The sequence below is a fragment of the Cebus imitator genome, unplaced genomic scaffold, assembly GCF_001604975.1.
Source record: "Cebus imitator isolate Cc_AM_T3 unplaced genomic scaffold, Cebus_imitator-1.0 Scaffold166, whole genome shotgun sequence".
In the NCBI taxonomy this organism is placed as follows: domain Eukaryota; kingdom Metazoa; phylum Chordata; class Mammalia; order Primates; family Cebidae; genus Cebus; species Cebus imitator.
The window spans coordinates 4,226,603-4,241,856 of record NW_016107481.1 but is presented as its reverse complement, the minus strand read 5'-3'; the positions used below and the strand labels follow the sequence as shown (position 1 = coordinate 4,241,856).

The 15,254-nt window shown below is 43.3% G+C and overlaps 1 protein-coding gene across 2 annotated transcripts in view; it reads left to right on the top strand.

Annotated features, from left to right (window-relative positions):
- The window catches only part of ABCA4 (ATP binding cassette subfamily A member 4), a 129,201-nt gene that overhangs the window by 46,906 nt on the left and 67,041 nt on the right, over window positions 1–15,254 (top strand). For both annotated transcript variants that reach the window (XM_037744169.1, XM_017544208.2), the window contains exons 12-14: window positions 12,245–12,450; window positions 12,801–12,977; window positions 14,785–15,007. In XM_037744169.1, coding sequence (XP_037600097.1) covers window positions 12,245–12,450; window positions 12,801–12,977; window positions 14,785–15,007 — 606 coding nt within the window. The remainder of the gene's footprint in view (window positions 1–12,244; window positions 12,451–12,800; window positions 12,978–14,784; window positions 15,008–15,254) is intronic.

Below are 15,254 nucleotides of genomic sequence, written 5' to 3'. Positions count from 1 at the left end.
CTGGGATTACAGGCACGTGCCACCATGCCCAGCTAATTTTTTGTATTTTTAGTAGAGACGGGGTTTCACCATGTTGACCAGGATGGTCTCGATCTCTTGACCCCGTGATCCACCCGCCTTGGCCTCCCAAAGTGCTGGGATTACAGGCTTGCGCTACCGTGCCCGGCCTTTTTTAAAATTTTTAAAATTTATTTTACTTTAAGTTCTGGGATACAGGTGCAGAATGTGTAGGTTTATTACATAGGTATATGTGTGCCATGGTGGTTTGCTGTACCTATCAACCCATCATCTAGGTTTTAAGCCCTGTATACATTAGCTATTTGTCCTAATGCTCTTCCTCCCCCCACCCCCTACCCCCTGACTGGCTTTGGTGTGTGTTGTTCCCCTCTGTGTGTGCATGTGCTCTTGTTCAGCTCCCACTTATAAGTGAGAACATGTGGTGTTTGGTTTTCTGTTCCTGTGTTAGCTTGCTGAGAATAATGGCTTCCAGTTTTATCCATGTCCCTGCAAAGGACATGATCTCATTTTTTTATAGCTGCATAGTATTCTATGGTGTATATGTAGCACATTTTCTTTATCCAGTCTATCGTTGATAGGCATTTGGGTTGGTTCCATGTCTTTGCTATTATAAACATACACGTGCATATATCTATAGTAGAATGATTTATATTCCTTTGGGTAGATACCTAGTAATGGGATTGCTGGATCAAATGGTATTTATGGTTCTAGATCCTTGAGGAATTACCACACTGTCTTCCACAATGGTTGCACTAATTTACACTCCCACCAACAGTATAAAAGTGTTCTTAATTCTCTACAGCCTCACCAGCATCTATTGTTTCTTGACTTTTTAATAATAGCCATTCTGACTGGCATGAGTTGGTATCTCAATGTGGTTTTGATTTGCGTTTCTCTAATGATCAGTGATATTGAACTTTTTTCATATGTTTGCTGGTCACATAAATGTCTTCTTTTGAGAAGTGTCTGATCATATCCTTTGCCCACTTTTTGATAGGGTTTTTTTTTTTTTTTTTTTGTAAATTTGTTTAAGTTCCTTGTAGATTCTAGATATTAGACCTTTTCAGATGGGTAGGTTACAAAAATTTTCTCCCATTCTGTAGGTTGCCTGTTCACTCTGATAATAGTTTCTTTTGCTGTGCAAATGCTTTTTAGTTTAATTAGATCCCATTTGTCAATTTTGGCTTTTGTTGCAATTTGATTTTAGTGTTTTAGTCATGAAGTCTTTGCCCATGCCTGTGTCCTGAATGGTATTGCCTAGGTTTTCTTCTAGGGTTTTCATGATTTTGGGTTTTACATTTAAGTCTTTAATCCATCTTGAGTTAATTTTTGTATAAGATTTAAGGATGGGGTCCAGTTTCAGTTTTCTACATATGGCTAGCCAGTTTTCCCAATACCATTTATTAAATAGGGAATCCTTTCCCCATTGCTTGTTTTTGTTAGGTTTATCCAAGATCAGATTATTGTAAATGTATGGTGTTATTTTTGAGGTTCCTGTTCTGTTTCATTGGTTTATATGTCTGTTTACAAAACACATTATTGAGCATCAGCCCAGATTGACTGGCTTGGAATTTCCAGGGAAGAGGGCTGGTTATCTACATGTTTGCAGATCTATTAGATTTGTGGACCCTTGGAGTCCCTTGTACAGTTACTCAGTTGACATCTCCCTCCTCTCATGGTGCCTCTGTCTGCTAAGCCCTTATTCCCAGCCAGGCCCACCACCATCCACCCACTGCTGTTATAAGCAGGACCTGTTGGGGGTGGAGTGGATGGAGGAGAGAGGCTCTGTTGCTTTATTTGTGCAGCATGGAGTTCAGTGGTTCTCACAATGTTTTCGTGAGGTACTATAAAGAATACTCCATATCTATTTGACATTGCTATCATGAAATAAATGTCTTGTTTTCTTGAAGGATTGTATTTTCCATGCAGCTCCTGCCTAATGCAGCCCCATTCACCCAACAGATACTTAAAATATATTAATTGCTTAAATGGTTAAGAATTCAGTCTCTGGACCCACACTACCTGGGTTCAAATTCCTATTATATGTACCTCAATTTCCAAATCTATAAAATAGGGATATCAATAGTACCCCTATTAATATCCCTAATAGACTTGTTATGAGAATTAAATGAGCTAATTCATGCAAAGCAGTGACATATCATAAGCACTTAATAAATATTAGCTTTTTAACAAAATACAAGCAAAAACACTGCTTAGGAGAGGAAATGATGTTGGTGCCTCCTGTAAGTTAGGCCCAGCCTCCAAGCTGGTGCTCCTCTAGGAATTACAAAGTGGCAAGTCACATCCCACCTGCTTCCCAGGACTTCATGAGGGCCTCTGAGCAGAGGGATATGATGTGGGCAGACGCCCAGAAGCTGTGATGATGTGGTTTCTGATCTTCCTGCCCTTGGGGTGGGGGAGGAGGAAAGCAAGGGAGTAATGAACAGAAAGGAGAAGACAGCAGGGAGGAAATGTGTGAGGAAGAAACACATCACTGCAATTTGTCCTAGATTTTTCTGCTTCTGTTCTCATGTTTTGGGAAGTCTGGAGGAGACTTGAAAACCATCCACATCCCCACCCTGAGGATGGCTTAGTAGCACATAGGCCATGAAAACCCTTTGCTGATGCTTTCCTTTCCTGCCCTGAAGGGCAGGAAAGCAAGGATGTTGCTTCACTGGGCTGCTGAAGGCCTGTCAGGGCTCTGAGCAGAGAGTACAGGCCCCTCCCAGGAGGGCGGCCTAAGTACCATTCTGGCATTTCTGTGGACCAAGGTCTGGTGTCTCAGACCCCCTCCACAATAAGGGCTTCTGCAATCTCATTCACCCCATAAATACATTCTCTCTTTCCTCTGATTCCCTGCCCTTAGCAGAGAAAAAAAAAGGAGGTCAGACAGCCCAGTTAGAAGGCAGGCAGTGGAATAGAACAAGAGATGATGGTGACATCTGGGGAGCCTCACATCAAGCATGAGGAAACATTCGTCTCCATAGGCCTTCCTATCACCTTCTTCTCCAAATCTGAGGACACAGGACACATGGGTCCTCATACAGGCAAATATCTTAAACTGGTATGTGTATTCATTTATAATCCTACTTTATATGTGTCTTTATTCACATATATTTTGCTTCTAGAGAAAAGCACAATTCGAAAAATTAATAAATTATTATTATTATTGCCCTTTAGTTAAAACAAACATACACACCCCTCCCCTTTGGATTTCTTTGTTTAGCAAAAGGTTAGGCCTGGCACAGATGAAATACTATTCAGAGTTCACAGTATATTTTCATTTCATAATATATTTGAATTTCAGGTCTTGAATTTCACATCAGGAAGCTGAATTCAGCCAGATTTTAATACGAAAATACCTCTGATCAAGGCATAAAATTGTACTTTAACCAGTAACCACTATATTTCTCTAAGCCTTGAAAAAACACGTATTAAAATTAACTGCTTTTTCTTCCTCTGTCAACACAGTCAATACATGCGCATAACTCTTTATTATCTACATGGTGATTATCTTGCTGATGAATTCTCAAAGGCCAGAGTTTCAGACTATTTTTTCTCTGTACTTTGCATGTTCCTGGCCACATGCCACCACCACCCAACCAGAATGTACTCAGGGAACGTATTTTTCAAGATAACCTAAGAAAAAATAGGATTAAGAAGATAAAGCTGCTTATCATGGAATGTACTTTAGAGACAGATATATAAATATTTGTGAATTATCTGTCCTATTGCTTTCTTCTATTAATTCATTGACTCTGGATGTGCATTGGAAGGCTAGGGAGAAATCAAGGGATCATTAGAAAGAGCACAGAAGTCTACATCACACAAACAATATTATTTCAAGGGCCACCAACTAGATCCTAAGGAACTCACAGGCAGTGACCTCATTTTATACCCCTAGTCTCTAAGAAACATAGAATTAGCCAGAGGAAGGAAAATGTGGGCAGGGGGTAGGTTGGGGTCATGGGTGGAGGTCCAAATAGTAATTAGTGGAGCTTATAGGGTGGACTGATATTGAACCTGCTATGAGCCAGCCACATGCTGGGCACTTTTGCATGTCATCTCATTCAATACTCCCAATTACCTGCCTAGTAAGCATAATTGTCATTTTATAGAATTAAAAACAGAGACTCAAAGAGGTTGACAGTCTAACGTACCACAGCAGCTAAATGGGGAATCTGGAATGCTAATCCAGAGCTCTCTGGCTCTCATGAGAAAGCTCTTTCTGCTATCATATGCAGGCCACATTAATAGGGGAGCTCAGTAAGTATTGTCTGGATAAATTTTATAATAAATCCAATGAAGACAGACATTATTTTGTAATATGCAGCATAATAGGCACTATTATGATTGGATATTTTCTGCTTGAAAGTAATTAGATTAGAGTAAGAAACCAAAAAGATGGGAATTCATTCAGTCATTCATGCATTTGCATGGATTTAACTATCTACATTTGAATAAATGCTATTAATTCCTGATTCCTTAGAAGCTCCTGTGGGAGAGATAAGCATGTCTTAAAATAATGCCGTAATAGTGGTATCTCAGAGGACTGGCAGAACATAATTCAATATGATAGAGTAGAAACAGATTGCAAAAATTCAAATTCAAAACATCATAAATCCTCTAAGCACTGTCAATTCTTCCACCAAATTATCTCTGAAATTCCTCCTTCTTCCCCATATATGGTTTCCATTTATAGAGGCCTGCGCTGTCTCTCCCAGCTGGGTGCCAGGCCTCCAGTCTCTTGCTGTTCAGCTCCCAATTGCTTCCAGCAAGATCTTTTTAAAACCCCAGGCTTGCCATGACTTAGCGCCCACAGCTCCGCAGTGATTCCTCATTGCTGTTAAGGTGAAAGCCTTCCCAGTCTAGCTCTTCATGACTCCTCCATGTTCTATGGGACTGCCCCAGGCTTCCCACCTGGTACTTCTGAGCTTTTCCATCCTTCCCCGACTCGACTGCCTGGTCAACACCCATACCCATGCTTCAGGACTCAGGTCCTATGTTTCAGGCCTTCTTCTATGTACCATTCCCTTCCCTGTAGCCATTGATCATGATTTGTTTATATGCCTCAGTACCTTCATGACCCTGAAACCCTCAAGGGCCAAAACTGTCTTATTTTTCTTTTTGACTTCCCAGCTTACCTTAGTAGAGCTGTAGTCACAGAGAGTAGACACTCATAAATGCTGCTCTGCCCTGTAAAGGTTGAATTTTCCAGCTAAGCAAGAAAGAAAGACAATTTCAAGAGGGAGGAAGAGCATAGCAAAGTACAGAGGCGTGAAGCTCAAGAGAAGTGGATGGGCTGGGGAGAGGTGTAGCTGCAGCATCAGGGGAGAGGCAGTAGTGCCTGGAGCTGCCCAGTCTGGCTTGCAAAACTTTATCCTATGGGTGAAAGGACACCATCTCTTGCACTAATGGGCTCTGTGACTGGAGGCAACATTGCTGTTTCACTGCCTGAAAACTGAGGATGATAGCCCAAATCGCAGTTCAGGTGGCCTTCACTGGTGTGGCTGAACCAGGTGTTTGTGGCTGGAATGTGGTCTGATTGGTTAGTGCCCAGCTCTGTTGATTATCAGATGTTTTGAATATAGTAGCCCCCTCCCATGTGCCCAAGTTGTTGGGATGATTCAACAAGAAACTTTGAGAGCTCAAGTGCCCTGTGGTTGTCAGCCACATGATTATCTCTTCCTTCGGACCCAATTAGATGCAGGCATTACCTAGTGGCCCAGTATGAATCTTTGTGTTCCAACTTGACCTTTTTATTTGTTTCATTATTGTATTTAATTTGTTTATTTTAGAAACAGACATTTTTTAACAGCTGTGCATTTCCTGTCCCTTTGTTTTCCAGTCATTGTGTGTTTCCTTACTCTCTGTGGGTGAATGTTTCAGATGTCTGTTTGCAGGACCCAGTGTGCAAGATAAAATTTGTTACAGTGCCTTTGGCCTCTAACTCACCATTCCAACCAACTCGGACAGCCCAAGCCTATTTTATCCAGTGACTTTTTCCATGTAGTGGGAAATAAATCTTGAATGGTACTGTTTAGATATGCCAGGAAATTCATTCTGGGATGTTTGCCCACATCCATTGGCATTTCTCAAAAGGAACCCCAGGTGTCTACCTTGACACAAGCAGGGCCACTTGAGCCCTCCGCTAGCATTCATTGCCTGCTTTGTTCTCAGCCTGAGCTTGGGAGTTACAGATGTGCGGGATTATACAGCCAACATCTCTAAGGAGGCCCTTACCCTCAAAGACCTCTCCCCCTAGCATGTCCATATTAGTCAAAATATGTCCACATATGCCAGGACATCAGCACAGGGTTGCTCCCCACTTTCATTATCAAGCTTAAACAAAAAGAAAGATTTTCTTTCTTTCTGTGCCTCCACTGGACATCATTTCCCATCTAACAGATAATTTAATGTATCTATTACTAAACGTGTTTGAATTAGAGACAGAAAGGTTACAGTGGAAGAAGGAAGCCTGCTGCTACTGCAGCTTGTCCTCCCAAGGAGGTGTTTGATTTAGCTGTGTAAACAAATGACTGCATTCTCCAGAGGTCCTGAGCACAGCTGCCTGCACTGGAGAGGACTCAAACCTCTTCCGCCAGAGTGAACTCTGCTTCCTGGTGAGTGCTAGCAAAACAACTAACAAAGAGCTGTAGGACTTGTGTGGACTTCAAATGGTGGTGGTCCTGCCACTTGGGCTCAGCCACAGCCATTGGGAAACTAAAAGAGAATCAGAAAGCCCTTTTCTTGCTTTATTTGTCATTGGCTGTCACAGGGCATTACAGTGGTTCTCTTTGAGATTCTAAGTTCTGGCTGCAACATTTGCCCAGAATCTACCTCTGAGGACTTCAGATACTGTCTTTTTATTCATTGAAGATGCCCTTTGAATTCTTTTCCCACTAGTGGTGCTAGGTTTATGTTGAGCCCCTTACACTGGCCAGTTCTTGTCTACCTACATTATTCCCTAACATTCATGATTGCATGGTTACTCTTAATGTAGAAGCAGACAGCTTTTACAGATAGACTCCTATGGCCTTAGCCTCATGGAATCTACTATGTTCTAACTTACAAGATAATCAGACCAGACCAAATATATCAAAATCAAAAACCTCTGCTGAGAATGTATTTATCTCTGTCTTCCAAACATACTTATGTATATACATGCAGTAATATACATGTCCATTTGCCAAGATTTTGACTTCGGGGATCGAAGAAAGTACCAATAAGGAATGAGGTCACTTGCTGCAAGGCAGGTGGCTTCCCCATGAGAATGCAAGGCTACCTCATGAGTCATACTTCAGAGGGTGACCCAGGAACTTTTGATTCATGTCCAAAGCAGCTTCTATAATTGCTCTGCCTTGACCTTGGGAAGATGCGGAAAGGATAACATTTAGGATTAGCTTTATAAGACCTTCCTATGGGCAAAGTTGTCTGACTTTCACCTAATGACTAACAAGCCACTATGAGCCTCAGTAGGTGAGGTCCCCACCCCCTCTCACCTCCCCTACTGCCCAGCTGGGACATGGGCTTTGGCTTCTGTCCATAGCATTGTTCTAACCAGATGAGGTGTTGTAGATCAGATCGGGATGGGATATGTTCCCAGACATATTATTTAAAGAAAATAACTCCCTTCCTCCCCTGATAAACAGCTGTTATGGCTAAAAGGTAACCTGGCTGGGGCTTAAAAGTCACTTGACTCTGTTGACTTTCAAGATATTTTGCAAAAACAGTAATAAAAATTGTATTTATTGGGTCTTCATTTGTGAGACGATTTGGTATACCACAGTGGTTAAAAACACAGGCTCTCTCCAGAGGAGGTTTACTTTGCCTAGTTGTACCTCATAAGTAAACTTGGACCTCATAAAGTTATTATGAGAATGAAATGGGTGAATATGAGTGAAGTCCTTGGACCAGTTTTGGCCACGTAGTAAGCCTTCACTAAGCATCTGTTTTTATTCCTACAGGGGGGCACTTGGTAAGCCCTTCACAAATACCATCTCATGTGATCCTTAGAACAAATCTGTGAGATAGGGCATATCTCCGTTTTATAGACAGAGAAACAGAAGCCACACAGTTAGGAAATGGCAGCAGGTCTGTTAGACTTTTAAACACTGTGCTACACCAAGTAGCAAGAAAGACAAATGGTCAGATGTTTTAGGGTAAATGAAGATTTGAGAATCTTTTAAGTTTTTTTCCCCCAGAGATTATCAAGGTATCAATCTAGGGGGGCGCATCAGGAAACATGACTATGAATCAGCTGTCGGATAAACCAGCCAGGATGGAGCCCACGTCATCACAGGAGTCAACAATGTCACAGAAAACATCAGCTGCTTATTCCCATATAGGTTTCCCCTTAAGACATGAAAGGGGAGTTCAAAGAAAATGGGCCAGATTGCTCTGAAAGTCATATTACTAAAACATATTTATTTTTATTAGCTTTTTTGTTTCAAGAGTTATATTCTCATTAGCACCATAGCAAAAATTCATGTTTTATGAATTTCTCCTAGCTTTTCATGTGATTCTGGGGTAGTATGCAGGGTTGTGTTCAAAACACATAAACCAACTCAACTCAGTAAACATATATTGAGGCCCTATCATGACAAAATGCTATTCCAGAGACCACGGTGAACAAGCTGTGGCCCTGAACTCAAAGAACTTACTGTCTCTAGAGCTGTGCTGGCCAATACAGTAGCCAGTAGCCACGTGAGGCTATTTAAATTTGAATTAATTAAAATTCAAAACACAATGCCTCAGATGCACTCACCACATTTCAAGTGCTCAAAGATATTTGTGGCTCCTGCCTGCCATATTGGACAGGGCAGATATAGAACAATTCCATCACTGTGAAAGTTCTACTGAACAGTGCTGCTTTGGGGCAGAAGACCTTCTTGTTCAGGAATGTTACACCCCAGTCTGTGGCTAGAGTGTGGCTTACCCTCAGAGTAACGAGCGGGCAGCCGAGGCCCTCCACAGGCTCAGCACTGAAGACATGGATGCAGGCTCTGCTTCTGACCTACACTAACCTTGGGCAAAGCTCTTTGCTCCCCTGATCCCAGTTTCTTCACCAGCAAAGCAAGAACATCAGACCACAAGACCTCTAGGGCTCTGTCCAAGTGCCCCATGACTGAGGGAACTGGTAGAACATTCTATGTGTGTGTCACAACAAAGACTTTCATCTCCCCAAATAATTTTGTTTTTCATTTTTGAAATTAAATTTCAGATTCACTCTAACTGCCAATACTAAAATTCTCTATGTGCAGTTCTAAACTTGACAAAGCAATAAAATGAAATTATTTTATTATTCATCTTTGTAGAACATTGAGGTCTCCCTAAAGCAAATTTAAATGCACATTTAAAAAATGTACTTTAGCAGTTCAGTTCAGCAGCCCCCTGGCCCATGCATCACACTGTCAATCCTTTGTCCTCGAGCAGTGTGGTTGTGTGGGTTAACTACTGACAAACACTGGGTGCCAGGCCCTGGTCAGGGACTATGCTAACAGTCTGCATATTAGATCCCTCCTACCCCCACCCCCAACACACACAAGCTATTTCTCAAATAGCAAACCTTACATTATTTCTGCCCAGAAGAAACAAACGTTTATTGAGAACCTTTGGGGTGTGACTTATTTAAGTCCTACTTCTCATTGAAGGACTGGTCAATGTTAGGCTGGGCAATGCCTGTTTGTGAGAGAATCACTCCCTACAGAAAATTCTCCATTTCCTGTAACTCTATGGTGGGTGACTACACATACTGGTATATTTCCTTTTGAGATAATTATTAATATCTCAATAGCATGGTGTCTCTTAAGCCTGGGCCCTTTAGAATTTTTCATGTACCTGTGTTCCTCTGCCCATATCAGCTAGAACCCTAATAGTTTTCTTCCTTTTAATCTAGAAGACTGAGAACATTGCATGTTTCCGCCCCCAGGGCATGGAGGCTGGGGTGGGACAGTTTAGTTCAGGAGGCCCAAGAAGTGTGGGTGTGCAGCCCTTGTTCAAACACAGCCTCTGAATTGCCTGCAAACACAGCCTCTGAATTGCCTGAGGGGCAGGTGGGACTTGGGAGTGAGGGGGTCTTTGGTGAATGAATTGGGTTTGCCTGCTTCTTCCCAGTGCAGTGGAGCTTGGTTCTGTGGTCAGGTCCTTATACCCTGTCTGCCTTTGTTGTTTCTTTATGTCTCTGGTAATAATTGTGGAATCAAATGAACTGGGGTTTGATACCAACTCTTAGCACCCTGGGAGAGTCACTTAGCCTCCTTGAACCTAAGTTCCTGGGCTGTCAAGTGAGGATAAGTAGTAATTGTTGTTCCACCTACTTGACAAGACAGTTGTGAAGGTGCTGAGTGCCAGGCTGTGGATCCAGCCTTTCCCATGGCTCCAGGTGTGGAGCTCTGAACTCTGGGCCTGCAGGTGAAATGGGGAAGGGAGTCCCAGCCCTGCCACTGTCTCCCTGTGTGACCTCAGGCAGGTCTCTGAGAAAAAATAAGATATTTTATAAAGCTCAGTTTCCTCTTCAGTAAAATGAGATTCCAGGTAACTTACAGACTGTAGGGATGAATCTGTTCATTAAAGCCTGTGGTACATCAACAGCCCAGCCTTGCTTTCCCCCTTCTCCACTACCAGTGATCATAGTCTGATCCCATAGATCATATCCCTGCTTAAAACCCAACATTAGCTCCTACGGCTCTTTAGGGCTTGCCCAGAACTTCCCTGCTCTGAAAGCCCCGTGTTCAGGGAAACCCTGGGTTGGTTGTTGGTCGTTCACACTACTGAGTCCCACAGGGCAAACCGTCTGGTCCCACCCTCCTTTCTAGTGCTGCTCTCACACTCCCCTCCCTTCACCCTATGCTCCCGTCTGTGCCTTGCAATCACCTGGGGAGCTTTTGACAAGATATGGATGCCCTGCCCTTCCTCTTGAGATTCTGATTTAATTGTTTGCGGTGGGGCCTGGCATAGGTATCTTTTAAAGCTCACCAGTGGTTCTAAAGCACAGTCACCGATGGGAACCACTGCTCTATTCTTGTAGGTCCCCAGACACCCATGTGCTGTTCCCTGTGCCTGAGTTGACCTTTCCCCCACTTTCCTCTCCAGCTAATTCTTGCTTATCCTCCTACTCAGGAGGCTGTTTCTCCAGGCAGCCTTCCCTGACCCCTCCAGGAAGACTTAGCTGCATCCCTCTGCTGGGCTTCCCCAGTACACTGGGCTTGCTTTCATCAGAACCTGCTCCTTCCACATTATGATTGTTGGCTTACTCCAATCCTCTCCCTCATTAGCTCTCAAGTTGCTTTCAGAAAGAGAGTTTTATCTTTCCTTCTTATATTCCTAGAGTCGACCAGGCTCTGGCACATTGCAGACTCTTAGTATGCATTCAGGGAACAACTTAATCAAGACAAGACTATCTGACCTCTTGAGAGTTACATTCTAAGAAAGAAATGTCAGCACCAATAGCCCTCGCAATGATAGGAACAAGAGGTTAAAGAAAAAAATAATAAAAACAGATGCATGTAACAATATATGTGCTTTAACCAATCTATACAAGTGGACAACCCTCATATTCAAATTTTTAAACATTCTTAGTTCTGCTCTTTTGTGGGTAATGTTTTTTTTCCTCTTCCAGGAGAAGAAAAGAGGCATATTACAGAAATTCTTCCTCCCCCGCCATTACTTGTCACAGAATTGTAATTGGAAGTGATTTCCCTGACAAGTCATTTTGGCTGTCGGTTATTTTCTCTATTCCTCCTTGCTCTTCCCTCAGCTGGCCATCTGTGTGTTTGGAGAGAGCCAGAAAGCTTCAATGCTAGGAATGTTTCTCTCTCTCTTTAAAGCTCTTTAATCGTCAGGCTTTCTGATCTTCAAAGCAGCCTGTAGCCAATGTGACCCCACTCCCTCACCTCCCCATGCTGGGGAGTAAAAGCCTGGAGTATTTTTGTCATTTGGAGGACTTGCATATTTGGATAGCCTTGGACATCTGGAAAGTGTGGTTTTCACTAGCTCTACAGGGATAAGCATGTCAGCGTTTCCAAGCTCTCTTGCACCCTTACAACTGGACGCATTGAAAAATTAACACTAGACTCCAGAGTTAAGCAATCATTAAGTTTATAGGCCTCCTTGCATTTGACCATTTCCTGGGGCAGCAGCCCTTATCCTCTGCCTTTTTGTGTGTGCAGTTGAGTGTTTGCTGTTGTTGCTCCTCAAACTCTCTCAACTTTGTGACTATCTGCAGTGCTTGGTCCTGGATAAGTTTGAAAACTATGATGATGAAACTCAGCTCACCCAACGTGCCCTGTCTCTACTGGAGGAAAACAGATTCTGGGCCGGAGTGGTATTCCCTGACATGTATCCCTGGACCAGCTCCCTACCACCCCATATGAAGTACAAGATCCGAATGGACATAGATGTGGTGGAGAAAACCAATAAGATTAAAGACAGGTGATGTTTCAGGAAGGGCTTGCTGGGTTTCTCCAAAGTCAGTGGGAAATTATATTTGGTAGAGAGAAAGGGATTGAGACTGTTATCAGCTTATATATCAACAAAATTAAGTTAAATAAGAAAAAAGATAATTTATAAAGCTCAACAAAGAGTCCTTGGATGAAAGCAATTACCGAGTCATGTTGTAGCTAATATTCAAAACAGATTTAAACTGAGGACTAGGAAATAGAATCGGATCCTTTGGAAACTTTTAGGAGAAGGGTTTTAAGAGAATGAGTTCTGAGTCACCCTGTGGTCGGGAAGGTGTGAGTGAGCTGTCCGAGCCCCTTTGTCCCTCTGTGTCTTCTCAGGTACTGGGATTCTGGTCCCAGAGCTGATCCTGTGGAAGATTTCCGGTACATCTGGGGCGGGTTTGCCTATCTGCAGGACATGGTTGAACAGGGGATCACAAGGAGCCAGGTGCAGGCTGAGGCTCCAGTTGGAATCTACCTCCAGCAGATGCCCTACCCCTGCTTCGTGGATGATTCGTGAGTCCAAAGTTCCCGATCCTCCTCCATGACATGCTAACTGGTGTGCTGGGGTAGGCTGGGGTGGGCTGGGGGTGCTCCTAAGACTTCAGTGTCTTTGTGAACAGCCCCAGGGACCAGAGCCAAATTGGAGAGCATGGAGCTCTGACTAAGGAACCTGCTTCTCCCAAGCTCCAGTCAGGCACAGATGAATAAGTGCAGTGGTGTGAGAGGAAAAAGAGTTGGTGTAGCTGGAAAAGGGAAGGGGAAAATTAAAGCAAGGGAAGTGAGGCTAGGGGAGGGGACAAATTCCCCACTATGTAGTATGTTTGGTATGTGGAAGGTTTCTGGTCAGAATGTTTGCCCAATGATTGCCACATTAGCATTCATTTTGGACTCTGCATGGCCAGTAGATGTGGTTCCTAGGAGCCCTGGAATAATACAGCCCCCTTCCCTAACATTCCTATGATGTTAATGACAAGATAGAAGAATGTGTTAGATAAGCTCAGGCCCCACCTCCCTGGCCACACCTATCCTAGGCCCATATATCTGTTGACCAGGAGCAAGCCAAGCAAGCAACCTGCTGTTTCACTGAACATGGCTTTGGGGGGTGGTAGAGAAGGGGCCGGGGTAGAGGGTTGAGAATGATCATTTGTCATTACAGATGAGTCAGATACACCACCAGGACAGCAGTAGAGACCTACAATTGAGTTTACCTAAAACCCAGTGTGAACACAGGAAACCCTCTTTTAATAACTGTCCAATGGGTTTTCCAGCCTCAGCTCTACAGAAAACTTGAGATAACAGTGGCCAGTCTGCAGTTAGTTTGGGTTTGGGCAATAGGCAGAGCTGGGAAATGTAGCCATGGGCAAAAGCCCAGGTCCACTTTAGGATCAGAATGGGAATGGCTGGTGGGAAAGTGAGGCGGGTGTGGGGAGGCAATAGAGATCTGGGTCTTTTGGTGTGGGAGAGTCCTCTGGTGGCCAGTCCCAGAAGTGCATGCTTTACGAATCATGCTTTTCTCCCTAGGGCCATCTTGAGTGAAACCCTCCCACGCTAGAATTGGGCTCATCCAATGACTACACACAACAGTTTTCAATAGATAATAATCCCAAGGGCTATACTAGCACACGAAACACAGGGAAAACATGTGTAAAGTTCACAAGAAAGTCATCTCAGTATATCAAATCTATCCTGTTTGCCAGGTAGATATACCACAATCTGCTCCACCTGTGCATGGCTGATAGTGGAACCAGTGGCTGTTGGATAACTGTTTAATGATGGATCATTTTCCTTCTGAAAGTGCTAAACTGATTAGTTATTTTGTGCCTCTTTTTGCATAACTAGGGTTTGAACTTCCAGGGCAGACTGTGCTGGGGTGACTGACCCCCTTGGGGAGCCAAATTATTGATCTTACAACTACCACTTGTCCTTGTCAGTGCTCTACCCTCTTGAGTTTCAGTGTCAGCATGTAGCTGTCTACTCTAATTCCATCCACATCATCAAGTCCACAGTCTTTTCCTTGCAAGGCTTTACAGGGAAGATCTTTGACATAGAGTATGTAACTTTATTGACACATTTTACTCACAGAGCATTCACTTGGGCAAACCAGAAAATCAACACTCTGCTATAAAGAAAAAATAATGCTTCAGGACTAACGTAGAATGTATTAAAAGATTCCAGCCCATTGAATGTCCAGGGGAGGGTTTCCTGTTTTCCTTTCCCTCCATCTGGGCTTTGTTCTCAACACATTCATTCAACAAACATTTTTTCTGCCTCTACCAGGTACAGAGCTCTCTACCATTCTGCTTCTCTCCTCTTGCTTTAGTTTTATGATCATCCTGAATCGCTGTTTCCCTATCTTCATGGTGCTGGCATGGATCTACTCTGTCTCCATGACTGTGAAGAGCATCGTCTTGGAGAAGGAGTTGAGACTGAAAGAGAACTTGAAAAATCAAGGTGTCTCCAATGCAGTGATTTGGTGTACCTGGTTCCTGGACAGCTTCTCCATCATGTCAATGAGCATCTTTCTCCTGACGATATTCATCATGGTAAGCAAAATGGAGAAGGCCCAGAAAATCTTGAATACTTTGGTTCATCTCCCCTTTCCTCCTGTTAATGTGCCTGGATTAGTCATCTGATCACCAAGGAGAACATGACTTCTAGCTTCCCAGCCCTTCCTTTTAGCCAAGGTGGAAGATACTCAGAGAGACAAAATCTCCCCACGGAGCCACTATATTACCACATCCCATCCTCCCATCTCCCACTTCCTGCTTAGGGGTCCATGGTCCACACAGA